Source organism: Fusarium oxysporum, chromosome 9, assembly GCF_000149955.1.
Source record: "Fusarium oxysporum f. sp. lycopersici 4287 chromosome 9, whole genome shotgun sequence".
Lineage (NCBI taxonomy): Eukaryota > Fungi > Ascomycota > Sordariomycetes > Hypocreales > Nectriaceae > Fusarium > Fusarium oxysporum.
In genome coordinates, this window is record NC_030994.1 from 3,265,847 (window position 1) to 3,285,697 (window position 19,851).

The following is a 19,851-nucleotide window of genomic DNA, read 5'->3' on the forward strand; positions in this document are numbered from 1 at the left end:
GGGATCGCGAGTTTGGTTTTGGGAGGTTCGGGAATTAGATTGATGCTCCACATAGCCCCCAATCTACCGGGGTTAAGATTGAAACGCCAACCTCGACGCCACAAGAAGCTTAGTCAATTGGTGGACTGCATTTTTCCAGAGCACCTGTCAGGCTGTCATGTTTCACCATCGAGTCTGGAATCTGGACCATCTCGGATGCCCGGCACATTGAACGCATTCCAACTGTTTCTCAAACGATTTTTAAATAAGTAAAGCTGCTGCACGTTGCGTGTCCCCAATTGCACTAGCCAATATAGCTTCCCCCGAAGCTTTTCGGCAATAAGGCACGTCGGTGATTCTTTTCATTCGTGGGTGTATTTCCCCAGATTATGTGGTCTTTACGAGCTGACACTACCTACTTCATTAGCAACGGAACGGCGAACTCTATTCTGTTTAGAATTTGACTTTACTAAGTTAACGTTGATTTTTACCTCCTTTAAGTCTAACACTAAATGTTGCACAGATTATCTTTTCCCTCTAGCTCCGATATATCAACATAGTGTGATTGGGGGCATGGCGATTTGAATGGGGGAAGCAAGCGTCTCGAACTTCTCAGAGCCCATTTGTCTCATTTTTATCGTCCAGAGGAGTATATGTGCCGGGTAATGAGACAAATTCTATGCCATCAACAGTGAGAACCCAAGCTGATAAGGCGCCCCCAATTGGAGAGGAGTCTGGGTCGGAAACCCGAAAAATGTGTCCCAGGAGTAAGTTCCAAGTACTGGGAGACACCAATCAATAGGTATCAAGTGTTGTGGTGAGCTTGCATCCCATTAACCCATACTCTGCAAAGCCATTACAAGTTTTCATAGGACCAAACATGCCGCCATGCAGACGACCTCATTCTGATTCCTTTTCTAACCTCACTGTAGCACGCATCTTTGTATATTCAAAGGCAATCTCGTCCTTCAAATGATCATAAGAATCACTGTATTAGTTGTTGTTCGTCTCACTCCGCATTACTCAGAGAAGAAAAGGCGGATCCTTGTTATATGAGAGCTACTTTCACTTTGCCAGTATTTAGAAGCTCGTAACCTAATTCCGGTGACTCCGAGTCGCGCAGGCCCCGATTGGTGTCCAGATGGGACCAGTATACGTACACTTAAAGTCTATCTGGCCGAAGGGAAATTCTGTACTTTACGACCTCTGGATCCTCGTATTCCTCCATCCACCGAGGATCAAGAGTAATGCTCCATTGCCTCACATGGAACATATCCTGGTTATGAAGGTCTGCGAGCGACTCATAGAACTGAGTGTCCTCCTGTTTCTTTCCCGGAGTTGCCGTCCTTACCCACTTCTCCATGTTATGTTCTTTGGCGACTTCGTCATCGGCCCATATACCAAGAGGGTCTTCACTGTATCCGGCCATCTGGATCATTCTCTTATTCTCAATGGAGAAGGCATTCGTGAAAGTGAGCCACTTGCCGCGACGCGCATTTGCCCAGTAGTCAAGGAGGCCTTCTGGTGCTCGACCGTTTATCACGGCACCAAGAGCGCGACCGAGGGGTCCCGCGTCCAAGAGGCCTGTAGTCAAGCCTAGTCCTCCAATAGGGTTGTTGCTCTACAGGTTATGAGTCAGTACTTCAGATGATCTCGCGGAATATGGTTACAAGGGTCTCTGAGAATCAGTACGCACATGAGCTGCATCTCCCGCCAGCAAAACTCTTCCTTTCCTAAATGTCGAGGCACATCTCTGATGCGGCTTGTACTTGTTTAGCTCCACGAGCTCGTATTCGACGGGCCAGACTGGAAAGATGTGCTTGTAGTGCTCATCGATCTCGGCCCGAATCTCATCGTTTGTCATTCCCGCCTTAACACCAAAGGCACAACGCCAAAGGCCAGCGTCGTCTAGAATGCATACGACGGACCAGTGCACAGGGTCCATGATAAAGTTGGCGGTCGAAAACCCATGCTTCATGAAATCAAAGCGTACGTTGGTTGCGACGAAGTCTTCCTTGGGCCAAGAGAAGCCGTCAAATGTGATGTCGGAGAGTCTGCGGACGGCTGACCCAGCGCCGTCGGCCCCTACCAGCCAGTTGCACGTGTATCTGATCTCGAGGTTTGTATTAGTGTCTAAAGCCACGACTTCGACTGTATCTTGTCCAGCGTCGGAGTCGATTTGAATGACCTTCTGGCAGAACTTGATCTCAGCCTTGTATTTATTGAGGAGATGGTCGACCAAGATTTTGGCTAGCTTGGGTTGCGGGCAATTGAGTCCGGCAGGGAATACATCAGCATCTTGAGTCTTCGCGATAGAAGCGACCCTTTCCTTGTTCTTCCAGAAAGTCATGACATCATTGAGAACAGACTCCTTCCGGACATCGTCGAGTGTGCCAGACTCGAGCAGCTCCGCCTGTGCACAAGGCTGGTAAACAGCCGCGCGGGGAGACTGGTCAACTTGATGGTTTCTCTCTAGAACCAGTACTGGCACATTGAGTTTTGCCAAGTTTACCGCCGTAATTAGACCAACCGGACCTGCCCCAACGATTATAACGGGATGAGGTTTTGGGCTAGGGGAAAGCATGATTTCGTTAATAACAAGCAAAAGTGAAAATTTTCATATAACGTAAACCCGAAGTTTAATCGGAAGAAGATGTTGTGGCAGCTGGTCCTACGATACAACAGACAATACTTGTAGGAAAGCAAGCAAGTGAAGCCTCTCCTCTTTATCCCACATACGAGAACCTCTATTTTGGCAGATCCAGGGTATTTAGAAATGGTCTGCTGAGCTGACCCCACAAAGCAAACCCGCCACCAAGACACAGGTTGCGAGGGGTAGGTAGCATTAAGAGCTCAAGACCCACCATGACAAGCATGGCACATGGGCAAGTGGAACTAGGTAAATAAGTATCTATTTCAATCTTTTGCATTATAGATACATTTATTTTTAAAACTACTTACTCCTTCCCTTTCGCGAGATAGAGGGAGCATCTTGTCTCTTCCAAGCCATGAAACGACTCCAAGGGTGATCTCACAAGGATGGAGTTGGGGATCGTTAGCTGCCATCGTCTTCGCTTGGCTGATTGGAAATTGAATTGTGTCAGCCTGATATATATCGTTGAGACGTCATAAGCTTTAACTGTCAATTTACTTACTCTCTTCTTCAAGCCTATCTTACTCAAGATAAGACACTGCGCACTGACTAACTATTCTGGGATAGCTGCTGGAAAAGCGGGGTGCAGGAAAGTCACGTAGGTGATTAGCCCCCGGCCAACATTGGGGAACATGCATTCATACTCGTCGAACCCCCCTTATCTCATATTGAGCTCCCTACTTGATTCAATACGTAACCGTCAATTACAGACCTAGTGGTTATGGAGCATCGAAGACGCGTCTCCCGAGCGTAAGATTCCTAGACAAGCCAGGGAGGGATATACCGAATTCGTCTAATGTCGGATGCGATAGGTGCGATGAATGTCGTCGATTGAAAGAGAAATGTGAAAGCGGCTTCCCGTGCCGCAGGTGTTCCCATCTCCAACGACAATGTAGATACACCGATCCGACCCCAAAACCTCGTGAGTTTCGTGCCTACGTTCCGAGGTGAGTAGCTTCAACGACTGTCGAGAGCATGTCTGACACCTCGAAGAGAAAGCCGTCGGAGACCAGATACGAGCCAGCTGATTGAACGTTCAAGACACATGGAACGGATATTACGGCGCACCATGCCAGGAGTCCCGCTTGACACCGAGAACCTCTCCAATATAGCAGACAGACTCGACGCCGAGCATCAGAGTCTAAATCCGGCCTCAGATGGTCCGAGGGACTTGGAAGGGCTGGGGGACAATTTGGAAGCGTTGGAGATCGATGATGAGGCGTGTACGATGCAACCAGTTGGAGATACGACGGCGCGTTCGTTGACCTCATACTTCACTTGTACTGAGCACGGGTACTAAACCATCACAGATTTCTCAGGGGAATTCTCGTATTGGAACTTCTCCATGCGTATCAAAAACCTAATCGAGAGCCAGATACAAGAGCCGGAGAGCCGCCGAGTATGTTATACTGCCAACAGGCAATGCTTCTCATTCATACCCCATTAACTAATTATGTGTAGGAGGGCAATAGTCAAAATGATGACTCGGATGCTTTTCCACGTGCGCATCATCTACGTCCTGGGCATAATCACTTGTCGGAAGCCATATCATCGTTCCCCCCTGCCAACATATCAAACTTCCTGGTGACAGTCTTTTTCAAGTTCGCAGAGAGCTATCTCTTCTTTATTGAAGAGAGCTGGGTCTTTGAGAAATTAGATCTGCTATATAAGGGCCCTCAAGGTCTGTCCCAAGCTGGTAGTGAAGTGACGGTCAGCATCCTCCTGACAGTCCTTGCCATTGGAACGCAATACGCTCATCTTGAACACACCAACGGTTCTGAAAACACCTCGACGTCAGGCCTCTTGGAGGAAGAGATAGGCGCCATGTTTTATCAACAAGCAATTCGGCTGCTCCCCGAAATCATTGAGATCTCGTCCCTAGAAAGTGTGCAGGCATGCCTGTTGTTTGGATACTATTCCCTGCCGATTGACGCTTCTGGCCTGGGGTTTATCTACGTTAACCTGGCCACTAGGCTGGGGATACAGAATGGCATGCATCGAAAATGCAGCAACAGCGCCTTTAACGCAAGCGTTATCGAAACTCGAAATCGCGTTTGGTGGACGACCTACGTGCTGGAAAGGTAAGCTATGGCTTCCCCAGACTGCAAATGGAACATGGGCTCCGCTGACTGGAGAGAAGAAAGATATCTATTTTCCATGGCCGGCCTATCTCGGTGTCTCGGTCAAATATCGATGCCAGTCTACCCATACATCAGGACGGTTTACAATCAGATGATTGGCGCAAAAGAGCTTCTTACACTAGAGCTTCTGTACAGCTGATGGACTTTCTCGAAGACATGTATCACGAAATGTAAGTTGAGACCCAAGCTCGACGCATGAGATAAAACACAGTTCGCTATGAATAACACTCATACAGCAACATCTTGCGCAATTGTCGAAAGCGAGAGATAGTCACAATTGTATCGCGGCTTGTGTCCAAAAAGGACGGTTTGACCACATGGTGGCAATCTCTCCCTCCGGATAAAATCGACGCGAATGAGCAACCAACAATGACACAGTCACGTTCGGCAATGCACCTAAGACTCGATTACTGCCTAGTGCGCATGTTTGTCGGGAGACCGTTTCTACTGAAGAAAGAAACAAAAGACTCTGCGACAAGCCCGTCCGTCCCCGAAAACAGCCCTGGGACCAACGAAAGAAGTGCCTCGAAACTTGTGAGTAGCCGAGAAGAGCTGATAAGCGACTGCATCAAAGCGGCAACAGAAGCCCTTGATATTTGTCAGCAGCTACGATCAAGCGGGATGGGTCTCGCTCGGGCCTCGTATTCCGAATATAGTGCGTGTCGAGCATCGTTGCTGGTGCTGATTGCCTACTCGATCCGCAATCTCTCTGACCAATTTCGCAAGTCGTTATGTGAGGGATTGGATATGATACGGGAAATGTCTGCTGCTGGGGAGTCGGCACGGTCTGAAATTTCCTTGATCGAGTCGCTTGAGCGTGCTCTCGCTCGTCTGCACGCTGGAGCGCGACCGAACGACGTGGGCAGCCATAACCAAGCATATTCCGATTCGGCATACGAAGCATTCCGCAGCTGGGTAGCCAACTTGGCAGGCAAGAATGCGCTCGACGCCACTACACCAGCGGTTCCGAATGCCTCAGGTGGTCAAGCGGAAATAGACTCCGTGTCTGGCTGGCCCGTAGACTTCCAGGCCCTGTCCAGCATGGACTTTTTCAGTGCTTATGACCCCACGGCTGATCCTCTGCTTCAACTACCCGTCTTTGGTACTGAAAATCTCTCTCCGTCTGATGGATGGCTTACCCAGTCCGAGACCGAAATACTTGGACGATTCATTACAGGACCTCATGGAGGAAACTAGGCACTGCAAGCGATTTATATTAAAATAAGGTTGATCGAGCTTATGCAAAACAGACAAGAACTAAAGCGATGCTTGTACAATCCCCTTTGCCATCTCTGGTAGTGTGTCAGCCATAACCTCCATCTGGGCGTCGAAGATCTCAGTGCAGGGATCCTGTTCATATATGGTGCAATAAGCGCCCCGGAAGCCAACCTTGACTGCAGCAGACACGTCCCACATGTGAGCAGCAGCAAACCACTTGATATCATCCGGTGCGAATCGGGCTAGGGTTGGCTTGTATGCAGCCAACGCTGGCTTGGCCACGCCCTGTCCATCGCAGCTGATGAGGTTCTCCAGCGGCATGTCAACGCCAGCGCGCTCAAAGTATCCGCCCACACGCTTGGTATCGCCTGTTGTCAAACACCACACTGTGAAGCCGGCGTCTCTTAATATTGCAAAACACTCTTTTGCTCCCGGTCGCAACTCGAGGTCCGAATATGCCTGGACACAAGCATCCCTTTCTGCGTCTGTGACGAGTTCCCGTGGTGCCGCAACGCCAACCATGAACAGCGTGCGGTAGAACAAGGTGCGCAAGACTTCCTTGTAGGGACGATGGCGCTCAGAGACGGAGAGAAAGGTGAACTCCAGCTCGGCTGCCGTCATCCAAGTGTAGCCGAATGCATTGGCTGTGATGTGCTTGGCGGCTAGCTTCTCGCCAATGACACGGTCAATGCCGTTGTAGAAGGCATTGAATGACACGCAGGTGCCGACGACGTCGAAGACCACATGCTTTTGATTGGCCATGATGGGGGCTTGATGCCAACCTTGGTTGCAATCCTAGAGAATAGAAGAGAGCGGGGCAAGAGGGGGGAAAGAAAGTTTGGTGAAACAAGATAAGATGCGGATAGAAAAGGCGCAATGACCTGAGGTTACGCTGTAGACAATTATCTCAAGAAGAGACGAGTTACAGCATCAACAACAACGTGAAATGGTCTCTTTTATCCAATGATGACTGTGACACTGATACTCTGTACTCCACTGCACCGGTTATCGCCATTTCATCTTGATCTAGCCTGATGGAGTAGGACCGGTCCGGTCAGACATGATTGGCTACTCCATTCTCTGGCTATCAGTCATCATTATCAGGGATTCCACTTTTGGATCTTGACTCTCCTGGCTCCGGATCGGAGATATGCTAGCGGCACTAAAAAAGTTTAGCGGTATCTTGACATGAGATACCCAGCCGATAAGAGCACGCGGATGCCGCTGTTCCGGTCTGGTTATCCTTTCCCCAGAAGTTATCTACGGAGTACGCGTGTCTTATTGCATGTCTATCCTTTAGACTAATAAACTTTGAGCGAATCAACTGAGATGGATAAAAGAAGTTCCATAATGCCTCTCTGAAGATCTGACCCTAATGAGGCATAGTTGGGTCAGACACTAGAGGCCTGTAGTGACTTGCTGAAAACCTAAGCTAGCCAGCAGGCCGGCTCGCTGGTCCACGAGAATCTGCAACACACTCTCGGCATTTCCCACATGTCCCACTTTCCCCGCAAAGTGCAGACTTATCTTAGATGACCGACTGACCATTCTGCGCCATGGTTGCGCGCATCGATGCGAGTCTGGAGCAATTGTTTCTCTGCTATGTCATACCTAACCGTATCCCCATTATTGTCAAGAGAATGGAATTCGCAAATCTTATGCACATTACACTGACACTCAAAGTCGCACATAGGGAATCTTAGATTGCAGCATATGAGGTACAGGGTAGGTCATAGACACTAATAATAAATAAACAATAACTACACTACGTCAAAGCGATCACCTCCTTCGAGCATATAAGAGCTCCACGTGTGTAAAGCCAATACAGCAAAAAATCTCACAAAGCTTCTCCCGCTACCCCCCAACGTTCACGACCACAGAAAGTTCAGTCTTGCCAGCCCGCGCCGAGGCTTTGGCTCCACCCTTGGCTCATTCTCATAACGATCGATCAAATGACGAAGTTCAACGTCTTCCAATGGAATGACCTTGGTCTTGAACCAGAGCTTATAGCCGAAATACATGATAAGAGTGAAGGGCAAATTGAAGTAATTTGAAATGAACGACTCTATCTCCCATTGCCCATGGATAAAGGTCGTGAAGCCGCCAGTGAAGAAAAGCAGAACAAACAAGACAAGAGAGGCGTAGGTCGTATAGGGCTGGAAAGGAGCGGCCCAAGGGAGTTCCTTCTGGCGATTGATTCCTTGCCTATTGCAGGCGTGGACGAATCGCAAATAGACAATGCAGATGGTAATCCAGTTGACCAGGGTAGAGATGGAGACGAGATCCTGCAGCCAGGTGAAGACTGTGCTAGCCGAGTCGGACAGGGTCATGTATCCCAGGGCCATGAACAGGCCATAGAGGGAAACAGCGACATAGGGGATACCGAATCTGTTAATACGCAGGAAAATGGACGGGGCTTGGCCTTGAGATGCCATTCCGTATAGGATTCTGGAACCGCCAAGCATGTTGGAGTTACCCGCTGACCAGGCCGAAGTGAGCACGACAGCGTTGACGATGGACGGCACAACCTTGATGCCTGCGTTTTGGGCAGCAATGACAAACGGCGACATGGAAGCGTCTCCCGTCCATGGTACTAGCTTCTTGTCCGTAGACGGGACGACCAAGCCAATCATGAAGATGGTCACGACGTAGAAGAGGGCGATGCGGATCAAGATACGTCGGGCAGCCATGGGGATAGACTGACGAGGGTTCCTCGTCTCAGCAGCCGCCAGCGTGATGTTCTCTATGCCCGAGTAGGCGTAAAGCGCATTGTTCAGCGTCTTCCAGAAGCCTAAGAACCGGCCAAGAGACCCAGCGATGCCGAGGTACTGAACCATGGGCCCGTAGGGGCTTTTCCAGTACTCGAAGCCGATGGCCTCACCTTTTGGACCGCCACCACAGGTAATGACCAGAGCCATGATGTTGACGCCAACAATGAGCATGATCTTGATTATGGAGAAGCCAAACTCGAGCTCGCCGTAGATGCGCACGGCCAGTAGTGAACTGACAATCATGGGGATGCCGAGCACGGTGATCCAGATGGCGCTGTTGATGGTGACCCAGTATTCGATGATGACGGCCGCCGCGACGATTTCGGCGGGGATGGAGACCATGTATGAGTAAACTTGATTCCATCCGTTGGCAAATGCAAGAGCAGGGTCGCAGAAGAGCTCGGCGTAGCGAATGACACCACCACTGAGAGGCGCCAGAGCACCCATCTCGCCAACGCCGCAGACGACACTCGAAACAGCCAAGCCAATGATCAGGTACGCCAGGAACGCACCGAGTGGACCAGCATAGGCAATGGCTCGCCCAGAGCTCAGGAACAGACCAGTGCCGATTGTGCCTGCCAGGGCAATCATCTGAATGTGTCGTTGATGTAGACCCTGCCTGAGCTCGTTAGACTCCACGACCGTTCCAGCTATATTCTCGACATCGCTGTCCCGCCGCGTGTCAGTTGCAGGACCACAGAGTTCCTTTTCCGAAGGCATAGCGTCGACTTTGAGAAGTTGGGGCGAAGCGTCGTGAGTTGACATTTGGCTTCTGCCAAGACAGGAAAAGGAGTTGTATTAGAGACTGCTGCACAAGCAAGCAAGTGAGCAAGCAAGCAAAGCAGAAAAAAGAAAACCGAGTCAAGCCAAGCCAAGATGGTTTCTTCTGTTTCTTCTGAGAAACGAGATGAATGGAGGATCTTGACCATTTGTTTCCCCGTATTACGAAACGTTTTTATGTCTGCCACAATTGGCCACGGCTTATCAGTAAGGTAGGCCTAGGATCCTAGTCGGTCTGGGGAAGTTCTGGCTAGGGTGATAGCTGCAGATCAGACCCGGGGTCGACCGGCTATGGAGATATGAGAGCGCGTTGAGGTCAGATTGGCTGTCTTTGACTCCTTGAAAGTGTAGGGCCCTGTAATCCTGTATGCTATGGTACTCCCACCGTGGTGAGCGATATAGCGTTAGCGGCATTGTCAACCGGGGCCGGAACCATTTACCCAAATTGGGTAATGCCGTCCCGGTGGACCCCGAGTCCGGTCTATCTAGCCGTATACAACCATTCCCCAACGAAAGCTGACAAACCCGAGCGAATTCGATAGTACAATCCTCTAAATAGAGTTCAGCTAAACTGAAACAGTGTATGCCTCCAGATAACCTCCATACATAACATACCTGAGATACTGATCTTGATTCTGTAAGCAAACTTTTATCACATCACAGCGCAATCATGGCCATCTCAAACGGTAACACACCTCGCACCGCCGGTACGCCCAAGTGCATGCCCGTGCCGGACCCAGCGCCATGCTTCTGGCAACAACAGCAGCCACAGGATGTGACTGAGCTCCGCGACCACCGCTCTTCAGAGCAGCTACTTGACTACAGCGACATCGTCATCATCGGCGCTGGATTCGCAGGACTCAGCACAGCGCACCACCTCGTCCGCGATGCCGGCGCCACGTCTATCTGCATCCTCGAGGCCAGGGGTATCTGCTCTGGCGCCACTGGCCGCAACGGCGGACACTGTAGGCCAGACCTCTACGGCCATATTCCCACCTACATAGATCGAGCCGGCGAGCGCGCTGGCGCTGAGATTGCCGAGTTTGAGATTGCCAACCTGCGCGCCATCAAGAAGATCATTGATGAAGAGAAGATCGATTGCGACTTCACTCTTACCCGATCCATTGATGTCTGGTGCAACGAGGACTCGGCCAAGAAAGCAGAGGCCGTCTACCAGTCAATGGTGTCTCACAACTTTGAGTATATGGATGATGTTGTGTTTTATACAGGCGACAAAGTAGAAGGCGTAAGTGGCCCGAATACCAGCCCAGATTGTTTTGTGTGGGGACCACATGCGTTGATGAAGATATCTACTGACTAAACCATCTATATAACAGATCTGCGGTGTCAAAGGCGCTGTTGCATGCGCAAGCTTCACGGCCGGGACCATGTGGCCCTTCAAATTCTTGATGCACCTCACAAGACAACTCCTCACCGCAGGCGTCAACGTCCAGGCACATACACCTGCCACCTCCGTGACGCCAGACCCCTCGGGTGACGGCTCGTTCATCGTCGAAACGCCTCGTGGCAAGATACGAGCAGGCAAGGTCATCCACGCTAACAATGCCTATGTCTCAGCGCTTCTCCCGGAATACAGCAAAAACATCATCCCCTGTAAGGGCATTTGCTGTCGTATCACCGTCCCAGAGGGAACCACGGCGCCGCTATTAAACAACTCATACATCACGCGCACCAAGGATAACACACTCTCGTACTTTATCCCTCGACACGATGGTAGCATCATCGTAGGTGGTGCTGCATCTGTTTTCCGGCCTTTCAAGGAACAGTGGTATGACAACGTGGACGACAGTGTCCTTATCGACTCTGCAAAGGACTACTACGAAGACTACATGCAGCGAACCTACCGGGGCTGGGAAGATACTGGTGCCAAAGTGAGCAATATCTGGACCGGCGTCATGGGTTACTCATATGACTCAAATCCACACATTGGTAAAGTTCCCAGCAAGGATGGGCAATTCATCGTTGCTGGGTTTAATGGACACGGCATGCCTGTCATCTGGTTGGCAGCCAAAGAGCTGGCTCGGATGGTATCCCAAGGGACTCAATTTGAGGAGACGAAACTCCCTCGCTTGTTCCAGACAAGCCAGTTCCGCATTGACCGGGCACAGAGTGGTAAGGAGGAGGATGGTGATATTATAGGCACTGGTAATTTTAGTACTACAAAGCCATAGCATAAGAACTGAAAACGATAGAACGCATGTCAACTATACATAGACTCCCACCACATGAAAAGATCTGGAGCCAAGTCCAAGTCAAGAAAAGCATTCCAGTCACTAACTCCCTCAACTGCCATATTGTTAAATGTGCAAGCATAGGCAGCGTCCTCGAAGCCGTCTTTCAGCTGAAGTTCAGCATCATCACTGTCTTCCCGTGTTTCTTCTCCTGATGCTCTATCAGGGCTGCCCGACGCGGCTGGTAGAGCTATCTGTAGCATAATGCCCAGGAACTTGGCATATCGGATTGCCATATGCGAATCATCAGGGGAGCCACTGTGGACTGCATTGATAACGCGACGTAGAAGATAGATATTTGGATGTGCCCGATTTATGTTCTTGGTTTGTGCAAGGGTTGCCTAGTGTATAATGCCTGTCAGACATCTATGGGGATATGGTTCTGCTTGGAATGTGCAATGTACCTTGAGCAGATGAAGACTCGCAGCAACGATGAAGAGCCAGCATCGAACTGGTAGATATTTGATCAGCCCCGAAGGCTTCAGGAAATCCACAACTATAGATAAAAGTGCGTGGCCGGCCTGTGTTGCCTGATCCTCAAACTCAGACAAGGCTTGAAGCCTTTCTGGCCGCAGGGCTCTGGATCCAACTTGTATGGCCTGTGCTGCTGGAGCAAAGCAAAATAAGCTTATATAGTAAAACTCCATCAGAAGACATGCATTTAATAACGAATTGAAATCTGAGAATTGTAAGCTGAGGTATGTTTTCTCGTTTCTTGAACGTACCATCTTGATGGTAGTACTGCCGTCTCCAACGCTGCAGGGCTCTTCGCAGGCGTTCCAAATGAGGGACGAGGTCTAGGTCGGAAAATGATCCACCGCGGGCTTTCAATGAGTGCAAAAATTCTCTTCCCTTTCGAGTCTCTATAGAGAGTTCGAAATAGCCTTCCCAGAGATGACTGTCCAGTAGAGACTCGGCGAATGTCGTTGCGAAGCGGTCTTTGACTACTTGTCTCGACTTCTCTGGCAATAGTGGCTCTAGACCTAGTCGAGTCGCAAGGCCTTCGTCTGCGAGGTATATGAACACACAGAGGAGACCATTCCATTCTTTTTTAATAGAGTCCAGATTGGAGGAAGCGACTCTGGAACCAAGCGATTCGTGCTGGAAGCAGCAGCCCTCGTGGGCTAAAGCAATAGCGTTGGAAAGAAGACTCCTATTCCACAGTCATGAGTGCACTCTATTGAGATAGAGTCAACAAGGCATGCGAAATGCTTACCATGACATCTTATTGCTCCGATATGCTGGAGATACAATATTCAGCTTTTCCATTAATGATACCATCCCATACCGTCGCTGTCCAGTGAGTGAGTCTGTGTTATTGGGCGAAAGCTTGAAGCCATCACCATTGGCATAGCCATGAGCTTCATCTTCTCCTTCTGTAAAGTCAGTCGGGTTGTTAATAGCCTTCACATGCCAATCTATCAGAAGCAGCATCGCCGCTATCGCTCCAAGAGAGCGCGTCGTGGTAGACCCCCACATGACGGACTGCAGGGATCGCTGGAGGATCCTCCACGTTTGCCAGTGTATTCGCTCGGACCTGATTTCGCCATGATCTCCAGGCAGTGGAAAGTACCTCGAGGAGAGCGTGACGAGACAGACTACCAAAAGAGGCTCCTCAGCAACAAGTTGTCCATAAGTGCTCATATCGCGGTAGTAAGACGGTACGACTGGCTTTAGCGGCCATAATTGATCGAAGAAGAAACCTAGGTAGTCCATCACTTCCTGCTTCGATACAATCCCTTTTCTGACGAGGGAAAAGCTTTTCCATGCTCTATCCAGATTGAGGGATGGATCTGAGATAACAGTCGGAGGGGCAATAGATGAAGCTTGGCTTTGGAGGCCAGGCGTGGCAGACGGGCTATTGTAGGCGTGATTACCGCTCGCGGCGAATGTCAGAAGGTCTAGGGCATCTGATGCATTGTGTATATGTGTAGAGATAAGTCGTTCCCTTGCGTCTAGTGCAGTTGGGGTCCTTGGACTCTGGGAGCAGTCGGCGACGAGTCCGTCATGCACATGTCCCTCCTTATTGGGAGGACGAACTGGAACATCTCGAGGCGCAAGTGGTGTTGAAGTTGGAATTTCGATATCGGTCTCCGTATGATTGTCACGCGACACTGGCTCAGGGGTTTCAGCTGGAAGCGACAGCTTTCTCTTGGTGCGTCGCGACGCTCTGAACTCACAAGGCTGATTGTCTGTTGAGCATCGCTTACACGGCTGCCTCCGGTCTGATGTCGGCTCGCAGCGGGTCTTGCGCCTACGGCAACGCTCGCAAGATAAGTACGCGCGGCGTCTCTTAGATTCAGTAGGTGAGTCTGCTTGGTTGATGGGGACGAAGTCAAGCTGCGGACCCTGCCAGCCGTCGTTACCGTTGTGATCCGTCATGTTGGAGTTATCCGAGCATTGTTATACCCGCTTCCCGCACGACAATGCCTGCCAGACTGCAGTTTGGAGAAGTTGGCCGTATGCTTCGGAGTTTGGCTACTGGAAGAGGGTACGTGTGAACGATGTTGGAAGCATCTCCAATGCCGACACAATTCTTGGATCCGGCTATTCTGGATATCCGGGGAAGGGCTTGTCCAGAACAGGTTGGATCAACTCAAACCCCGCACTTCCCCTTGTGATGTTCCCTGCAGCTTGCCCGGACTAGCCTGATTAGGGCAGACTTTCACTCCAGAGTACGGTGGGCTTCTTACCCGCAGTATGCATTTGGGCCCAGGACGAGCGAAAAGATGGTTATAGTAATTTGCTTAGTTTTATTTGTAAAGTGCATACATATTTCTTGGATACTTATATCTATTTATCCTGACTATAACGTTTAAACTCCATCCCTCAACACTTAGGTCCACGGTCAAGTAAATACAGACTTTGGAATCTCTCGCAAGAATCATCCTTCTTCATGGATCGAATACCTTACCCGGATTCAATAGCCAACTGACAAGAGCCTTAGCATATATTCACGATACGTTAAGCGGATGTCATCATGTACTCACTGGGGATCAAGGGTGTCTTTGATAGCTTTCATAATGCCGATAGTTGCAGGACCGAGCTCTTTCTGTAGGCAATGCTTTCCTTTGTTAGCTGAACCCAAGACAGTCAGGCAGTAAAATACTTACCTTCTTGCCCAATCCGATCCCATGCTCTCCTGATACTGTGCCCTCCATCTCCAGTGCTCTCGCCATCATCCCATCCACACAATCAGACACAGCTTGACGTTCCTGCTTATCATCTGGGTTGTACATAACAACCTGATGGAAGTTGCCATCACCAACATGTCCCATAACACTGTTGAAGAGTCCAAGTTGGCTGGCCCTTTGCTTCGAGATTTCTGTGACTATTGTGTAAGTCCATGCCAATGTCAGAGGAACCATGCTCTTACCGATTAGCTCGGCCATTCGAGACAGAGGTACAGCAACATCTGTGGACCAAATCTGGGTACCCTCTGGTCGGACGGCAAGGTTTGCCCACAAAGCTTGTTTTCTGGCAGACCAAAGCGATTGCATCTCATCCTCCGTTTTGGCAAATTCGAAAGAACGACAGCTGCTGAACTTTGCGATCTCATTAGTCAAGTTGATGCTGTCTTGAACTGCGTTCTGAGAGCCTGAGAATCTGCATATTGGTGAGCATTCGGACTCTTTCAGTGATAAACAGCAGCCGCGTGCTACTTACTTTAGGAAAAGGGTAGGATATTCATCCCATACTCTTCCACCTGCTCCGCCGCTCTGGTTAATGACCTTCATCTGCACATCATCCATCATTTCCAGGGCAGCGAGAGGCACTCCACGTCGCATCATCTCAAAGGCCGCATCCGCCGCCTCTTTGACTGTCGAGAAGGTAGCTGTTGCGACAGAAAACTTCTCCGGAATTATGGCTAGCTTCAGCGTCGCTTCAGTGATTATACCTAATGTCCCCTCAGATCCAGTAAAGAGAGCTGTGAGATTATAGCCAGCTGAAGTTTTCCGAGGTCGGTGGCGAGTTTTGATAACCGATCCATCTGAGAGCACTACTGTAAGGTTAATAACATAATCCTTCATAGTTCCATATCTCATAGCATTGGTACCACTGCAGTTAGTAGCTATCATGCCACCGATCAATGCAGTAGGGCTAGGATCAAGCGGCAAGAAGAGTCCAGTATCCTTGATCTCTTCATTCATATTCGTCCAATTGACACCAGCCTGGACCACGATATCCATATCCTCAGGGTGAAACGCCACGATTCTATCCATGCCAGACAGGTCGAGACATACTCCGGAATGAGGGGAGCTAAAATTGCCTTCAACGCTGGATCCAGCCCCGTATGGAATCATCGGGACTTTGTACTTGGTGCAGATACGTGCAATACTCGAGACTTGTTCAGTCGTCTGTGGTCGGACAATTGCCACTGGTCGTACATCAGTATTTGATGTGGACCACTCTGAGTAGCCATGTTCTTCGAGGTCATCCGAGTCTACGCTCACGATGTCTTTCCCAAGTAGTTGACGTATCTCATCGACAGCCTAAGTGGTCAGCAACCCGTATTTAGATGCATTTGAAATCTCTATATCAGCGTACCTTTAACATAGTTGCCCTATCCGCATATGACATTACAGCCGGAATGGGTGATCTGTCACTTTCCCTCCACCTAGGAGTAGTGTCTTCTGCTGGTATCCGGAATAAATCAATGCCTATGGACGGTGCGAGGACCAAGCCGCTCACTGCGACTCCGAGTCCTAGCAGGAAGTACCCTAGAGGATTATGTCCCTGCCGACTAGACCGCACATTGGAAGAAAAATATCTTGCTGACGAAAGAGGTTGACGGATAGCGGTGCATTGCCTTGACAGAGCTAGCAAGGACGGCCGAGACAAGCTTGAAGAAATGGTCGATATGATCACCATTTTAGTCTATGATTAATGAGTAAATGCGGTCTGGGAAGTGTAATGTTAATCTTGAAGTATTTAATAGTGATGGAGAAACCCTCATACGATAAGTCAGAAGGTCCTTTTTTCGCGTGCCACTAAGAGGAATACACAAGTGATTACGAGTTTCACTTCTGTGCTTAAACTCGGAGATGATTGAGTTGGGGAAATTGGGGCCGAGGCCACTGGCAAGCCGCGGTCTCGGATATTCCCAGAGTAGACTAGCCGGTTCGATATCCGACCGGCTCGGATATTTATGGAGTCTTCGGACCGTAAGCGCTGCGGCATTCCACCGTTGGATTGGTCTGATTCGACTCGTCTTGTGGGTTTATGGCTGTGTGGGGTAATGCACTGCCAGCTGCATATTCAGTTGATGTGACGAGATCCGGGGTAGATGATCTGGGGTTGGTGCAATTGAGGCATCTACCATTCATTATATAAACCCACGACATCAGTCCACTTGTGCTCAGCTTGGCTCAGACAAACAGTCTGGCGAGGTCCTTTTTTCATCATCCTTGCTGCATTCATACTCTATTAGTACTTCTCATATCATCCACCACCCATGCCACCTTCGATCACGACAATGACACGCCAGCAGGATGAGGCAAGCTCCAAGGCTAGTATTCACAGCAAAGTATCCGCTGCCAATCTTGAGACTGTTCCTAGTTCGGTTATTGGAACCAGCTTCGAGCTTGATGAAGAGACGAACAGAAAGTTGCTTCGAAAGATCGATTGGAAGCTGATGCCTGTGGCAGGTCGACTCTCCCTACTTACTTGGACTGAAACTGACTCTCAAAGCTCTGCTTCACCTACGCCCTGCAATACTACGACAAAGCCATCCTCAGCCAGGCCGCCATCTTCGGTTTGCGAGAGGACCTGAAACTCACCACTGGCATCAGATACTCTTGGGTCTCCCTTATCTTCTACTTTGGATATATCGCCGGCACTTATCCCGCCTCTTTCCTCGCCCAACGTTACCCGATTCGAATCGTCTGCACGGCTATCTGCATCATATGGTCTTTTGTCATCCTTTGCACACCAGCCTGCACGTCCTATACCGGTCTCCTTATCAATCGCTTTATGCTTGGTCTTGTCGAGGCAGGTGTATCACCTATCTTCATGCTCGTCGTAGGCCTCTGGTACACCCACTCGGAGCAGGTCTCACGATCTAGTTGGTGGTATTCTTGCAGCGGAGGATCTCTTCTCATCTCACCACTAATCAATTACGGACTTGGCCATATCAAGGGAGGCGCTCTCAACTCTTGGCAGTGGATGTATATCATCGCTGGACTCGCTACTCTGGCCTGGGGTATTGCCCTCTGGTGGCTGTTTCCCGATAGCCCTCAGAATGCCAAGGGGTTTACGGAAGCCGAGCGCCTTCTTCTCCTGGAGCGAGTCCGAGAAAACAATGCCGGTACTGAGGACAAACATTTCAAGTCCTACCAGTTCCGGGAGGCCTTGTTTGACTATCGACTTTGGGGTATCATGATTCTATCTATCGTGTCCTGCACGGGTTCCGGCGCCGTCACAACGTTTGGAACTATTGTCTTTAAGGATATGGGCTTTGATGTGTTTACTTCACTGCTGCTCAACCTACCCATTGGAGCTCTCGCCTTCATTTGTATTCTCGGTTCAGGCTACATTGGCAGAAAGGTTCCAAACTCTAGGTTGTATGTCATCGCTGGGGCATGTGTCCCTGTCATTCTCGGTTGTTCCTTGATCTGGCAACTTCCAGACTCCAACAAAGCAGGACGCATCATCGGCTTTTATCTTGTGAACTTCTTCTCCTCTGCATGGGTTCAGTGCATCGGCTTAGGGACTTCCAATGTTGCTGGGCATACTAAGAAGGCTGTGTATGCTGCTTCAACGTTTATCGGTTACTGTCTTGGGAACATCATCGGCCCTCTCATGTTTGACGCGTAAGTGGACTACCGTTGTTCCACACATATGACTGCATATGCTGATTATCATAGGAAATTTGCTCCTCGTTATGACGAATCATTTACCGGAATTATGATCTGCTTTACGGTCTGTGTATTTGCTGCCCTTGCACTTCGATGGTTATTCGATCGGGAGAACAAGCACCGCGATACGACTTATGGTTCTCCTAATCTCAGTCACGGTTTAGAGGATCTGACGGATCGGGAAAACAAATCATTTAGATACAGGCTATAATCTGTGATAAATAATATCACTGGAAATAAGAATTAATATTATAGTAGCTTGGCTTGTCATTAGCTCCTTGACAGATCAGCAACTGGTCCTGTGCTGTTTCTTATGCCTCGCTCTCAACACATTAAGACGTAATATATAAACCATTTCGTAAGTAACTGTTATAATCTACAAGAAGTTATTACTTACGGCTTGCATCGACGCCATGTAGGACAGCTGCATTAATACTCATGGACGTCGGCTCCCACAACAGCGACATGTTGAGTGGCATTCTCAGGACTGATCCTCCCATCCATAGAGTGATCTTGCCATAACGAGAGCCATACTATTCACCTGCATCCTGAAGGTCTGTCAATCATGTCTCATTTACCCTACTACCGGTATTTCCGAAATGCCGTGACATATGGGTTTGTAAGCTTATAGAGTTTAGAGCGGTGGGGTAAGGCTATGTTACGGTAGGCTACCGGCTCGGAATTGCTGAACACGCGAGTATGGTTAATACCCAATTAAAGTAAGGTTAACTGCCGCACTTAAGGGTCAACCTAGTCCCCAAGGTAGCATGCCTAGGCAGCAGAGTAAGCTAGATCATAGCCCCACCATATCCGGTATACATAACTTGATATATATAACTTGTTAATAATGGGATATGAGCGAATTACAGCAGGTAAAGAAGCTAAGTACCCATCCTGATCAAAGGTTTGTTTTATTCATACATCACCTTATACATCCGTGCTGAGGGCTTTCACATGTCAAGCGATAGTTACCTCGGCAGCGAGACGAGTGGCTCGATGCTATCCGTAATATGCTGATTTAAAAACAGCCCGGAAGCTAACCAGGACCACTCTGGCGGATTAATATAATAAAAATTAAAACTTCTTAGGTAGGATTGTTAACTACACTATCTGCCCTTAATCCCTCAGATACTATTCATCAGAGACCAAGAACACATTCTGTCCCAAGTCACTCAAGTTCATCGAGTTGAGGATCCCACA

General features: G+C 49.3%; 8 protein-coding genes across 9 annotated transcripts; 3 read left to right on the forward strand and 5 right to left on the reverse strand.

Moving 5' to 3' along the window:
* Window positions 1-946: 946 nt before the first annotated feature.
* Window positions 947-2,744, reverse strand: FOXG_13052 (uncharacterized protein). The gene is made up of 2 exons (XM_018392995.1): window positions 1,676-2,744; window positions 947-1,600 (listed from the first exon to the last, which is right to left on the reverse strand). Exons 1-2 carry the CDS (start codon window positions 2,561-2,563, stop codon window positions 1,142-1,144), a joined length of 1,347 nt encoding a protein of 448 aa, XP_018251625.1. The 5' UTR covers window positions 2,564-2,744; the 3' UTR covers window positions 947-1,141.
* Window positions 2,745-3,265: 521 nt separating this feature from the next.
* Window positions 3,266-6,951, forward strand: FOXG_13053 (uncharacterized protein). 2 transcript variants are annotated; one of them, XM_018392996.1, is made up of 7 exons: window positions 3,266-3,382; window positions 3,445-3,579; window positions 3,626-3,888; window positions 3,943-4,031; window positions 4,094-4,713; window positions 4,773-4,943; window positions 5,010-6,951. In XM_018392996.1, exons 1-7 carry the CDS (start codon window positions 3,354-3,356, stop codon window positions 5,968-5,970), a joined length of 2,268 nt encoding a protein of 755 aa, XP_018251626.1. In that variant the 5' UTR covers window positions 3,266-3,353; the 3' UTR covers window positions 5,971-6,951. The 2 variants fall into 2 exon arrangements, with proteins under 2 accessions (XP_018251626.1, XP_018251627.1); XM_018392997.1 differs by having other exon boundaries at window positions 3,626-3,855.
* Window positions 5,962-7,003, reverse strand: FOXG_13054 (2-haloacid dehalogenase). Its single transcript, XM_018392998.1, has one exon. It carries the CDS (start codon window positions 6,751-6,753, stop codon window positions 6,031-6,033), a length of 723 nt encoding a protein of 240 aa, XP_018251628.1. The 5' UTR covers window positions 6,754-7,003; the 3' UTR covers window positions 5,962-6,030.
* Window positions 7,004-7,705: 702 nt separating this feature from the next.
* On the reverse strand, window positions 7,706-9,734 carry FOXG_13055 (uncharacterized protein). Its single transcript, XM_018392999.1, has one exon. The coding sequence runs from the start codon at window positions 9,525-9,527 to the stop codon at window positions 7,860-7,862; it is 1,668 nt and encodes a 555-aa protein (XP_018251629.1). The 5' UTR covers window positions 9,528-9,734; the 3' UTR covers window positions 7,706-7,859.
* A 341-nt stretch (window positions 9,735-10,075) lies between these two features.
* On the forward strand, window positions 10,076-12,055 carry FOXG_13056 (uncharacterized protein). The gene is made up of 2 exons (XM_018393000.1): window positions 10,076-10,788; window positions 10,880-12,055. The coding sequence occupies exons 1-2, from the start codon at window positions 10,213-10,215 to the stop codon at window positions 11,732-11,734; spliced, it is 1,431 nt and encodes a 476-aa protein (XP_018251630.1). The 5' UTR covers window positions 10,076-10,212; the 3' UTR covers window positions 11,735-12,055.
* On the reverse strand, window positions 10,872-14,363 carry FOXG_20843 (uncharacterized protein). The gene is made up of 4 exons (XM_018401155.1): window positions 13,011-14,363; window positions 12,520-12,947; window positions 12,199-12,473; window positions 10,872-12,135 (listed from the first exon to the last, which is right to left on the reverse strand). Exons 1-4 carry the CDS (start codon window positions 14,174-14,176, stop codon window positions 11,764-11,766), a joined length of 2,241 nt encoding a protein of 746 aa, XP_018251631.1. The 5' UTR covers window positions 14,177-14,363; the 3' UTR covers window positions 10,872-11,763.
* Window positions 14,364-14,537: 174 nt separating this feature from the next.
* Window positions 14,538-16,824, reverse strand: FOXG_13057 (D-lactate dehydrogenase (cytochrome)). Its single transcript, XM_018393001.1, has 6 exons — window positions 16,343-16,824; window positions 15,461-16,287; window positions 15,171-15,400; window positions 14,908-15,119; window positions 14,785-14,858; window positions 14,538-14,725 (listed from the first exon to the last, which is right to left on the reverse strand). The coding sequence occupies exons 1-6, from the start codon at window positions 16,664-16,666 to the stop codon at window positions 14,689-14,691; spliced, it is 1,704 nt and encodes a 567-aa protein (XP_018251632.1). The 5' UTR covers window positions 16,667-16,824; the 3' UTR covers window positions 14,538-14,688.
* A 446-nt stretch (window positions 16,825-17,270) lies between these two features.
* On the forward strand, window positions 17,271-18,862 carry FOXG_13058 (uncharacterized protein; the record flags this gene model as incomplete). The annotated part of the gene is made up of 3 exons (XM_018393002.1): window positions 17,271-17,435; window positions 17,486-18,606; window positions 18,661-18,862. The coding sequence occupies 3 exons, from the start codon at window positions 17,271-17,273 to the stop codon at window positions 18,860-18,862; spliced, it is 1,488 nt and encodes a 495-aa protein (XP_018251633.1).
* Between the last annotated feature and the right edge of the window lie 989 nt (window positions 18,863-19,851).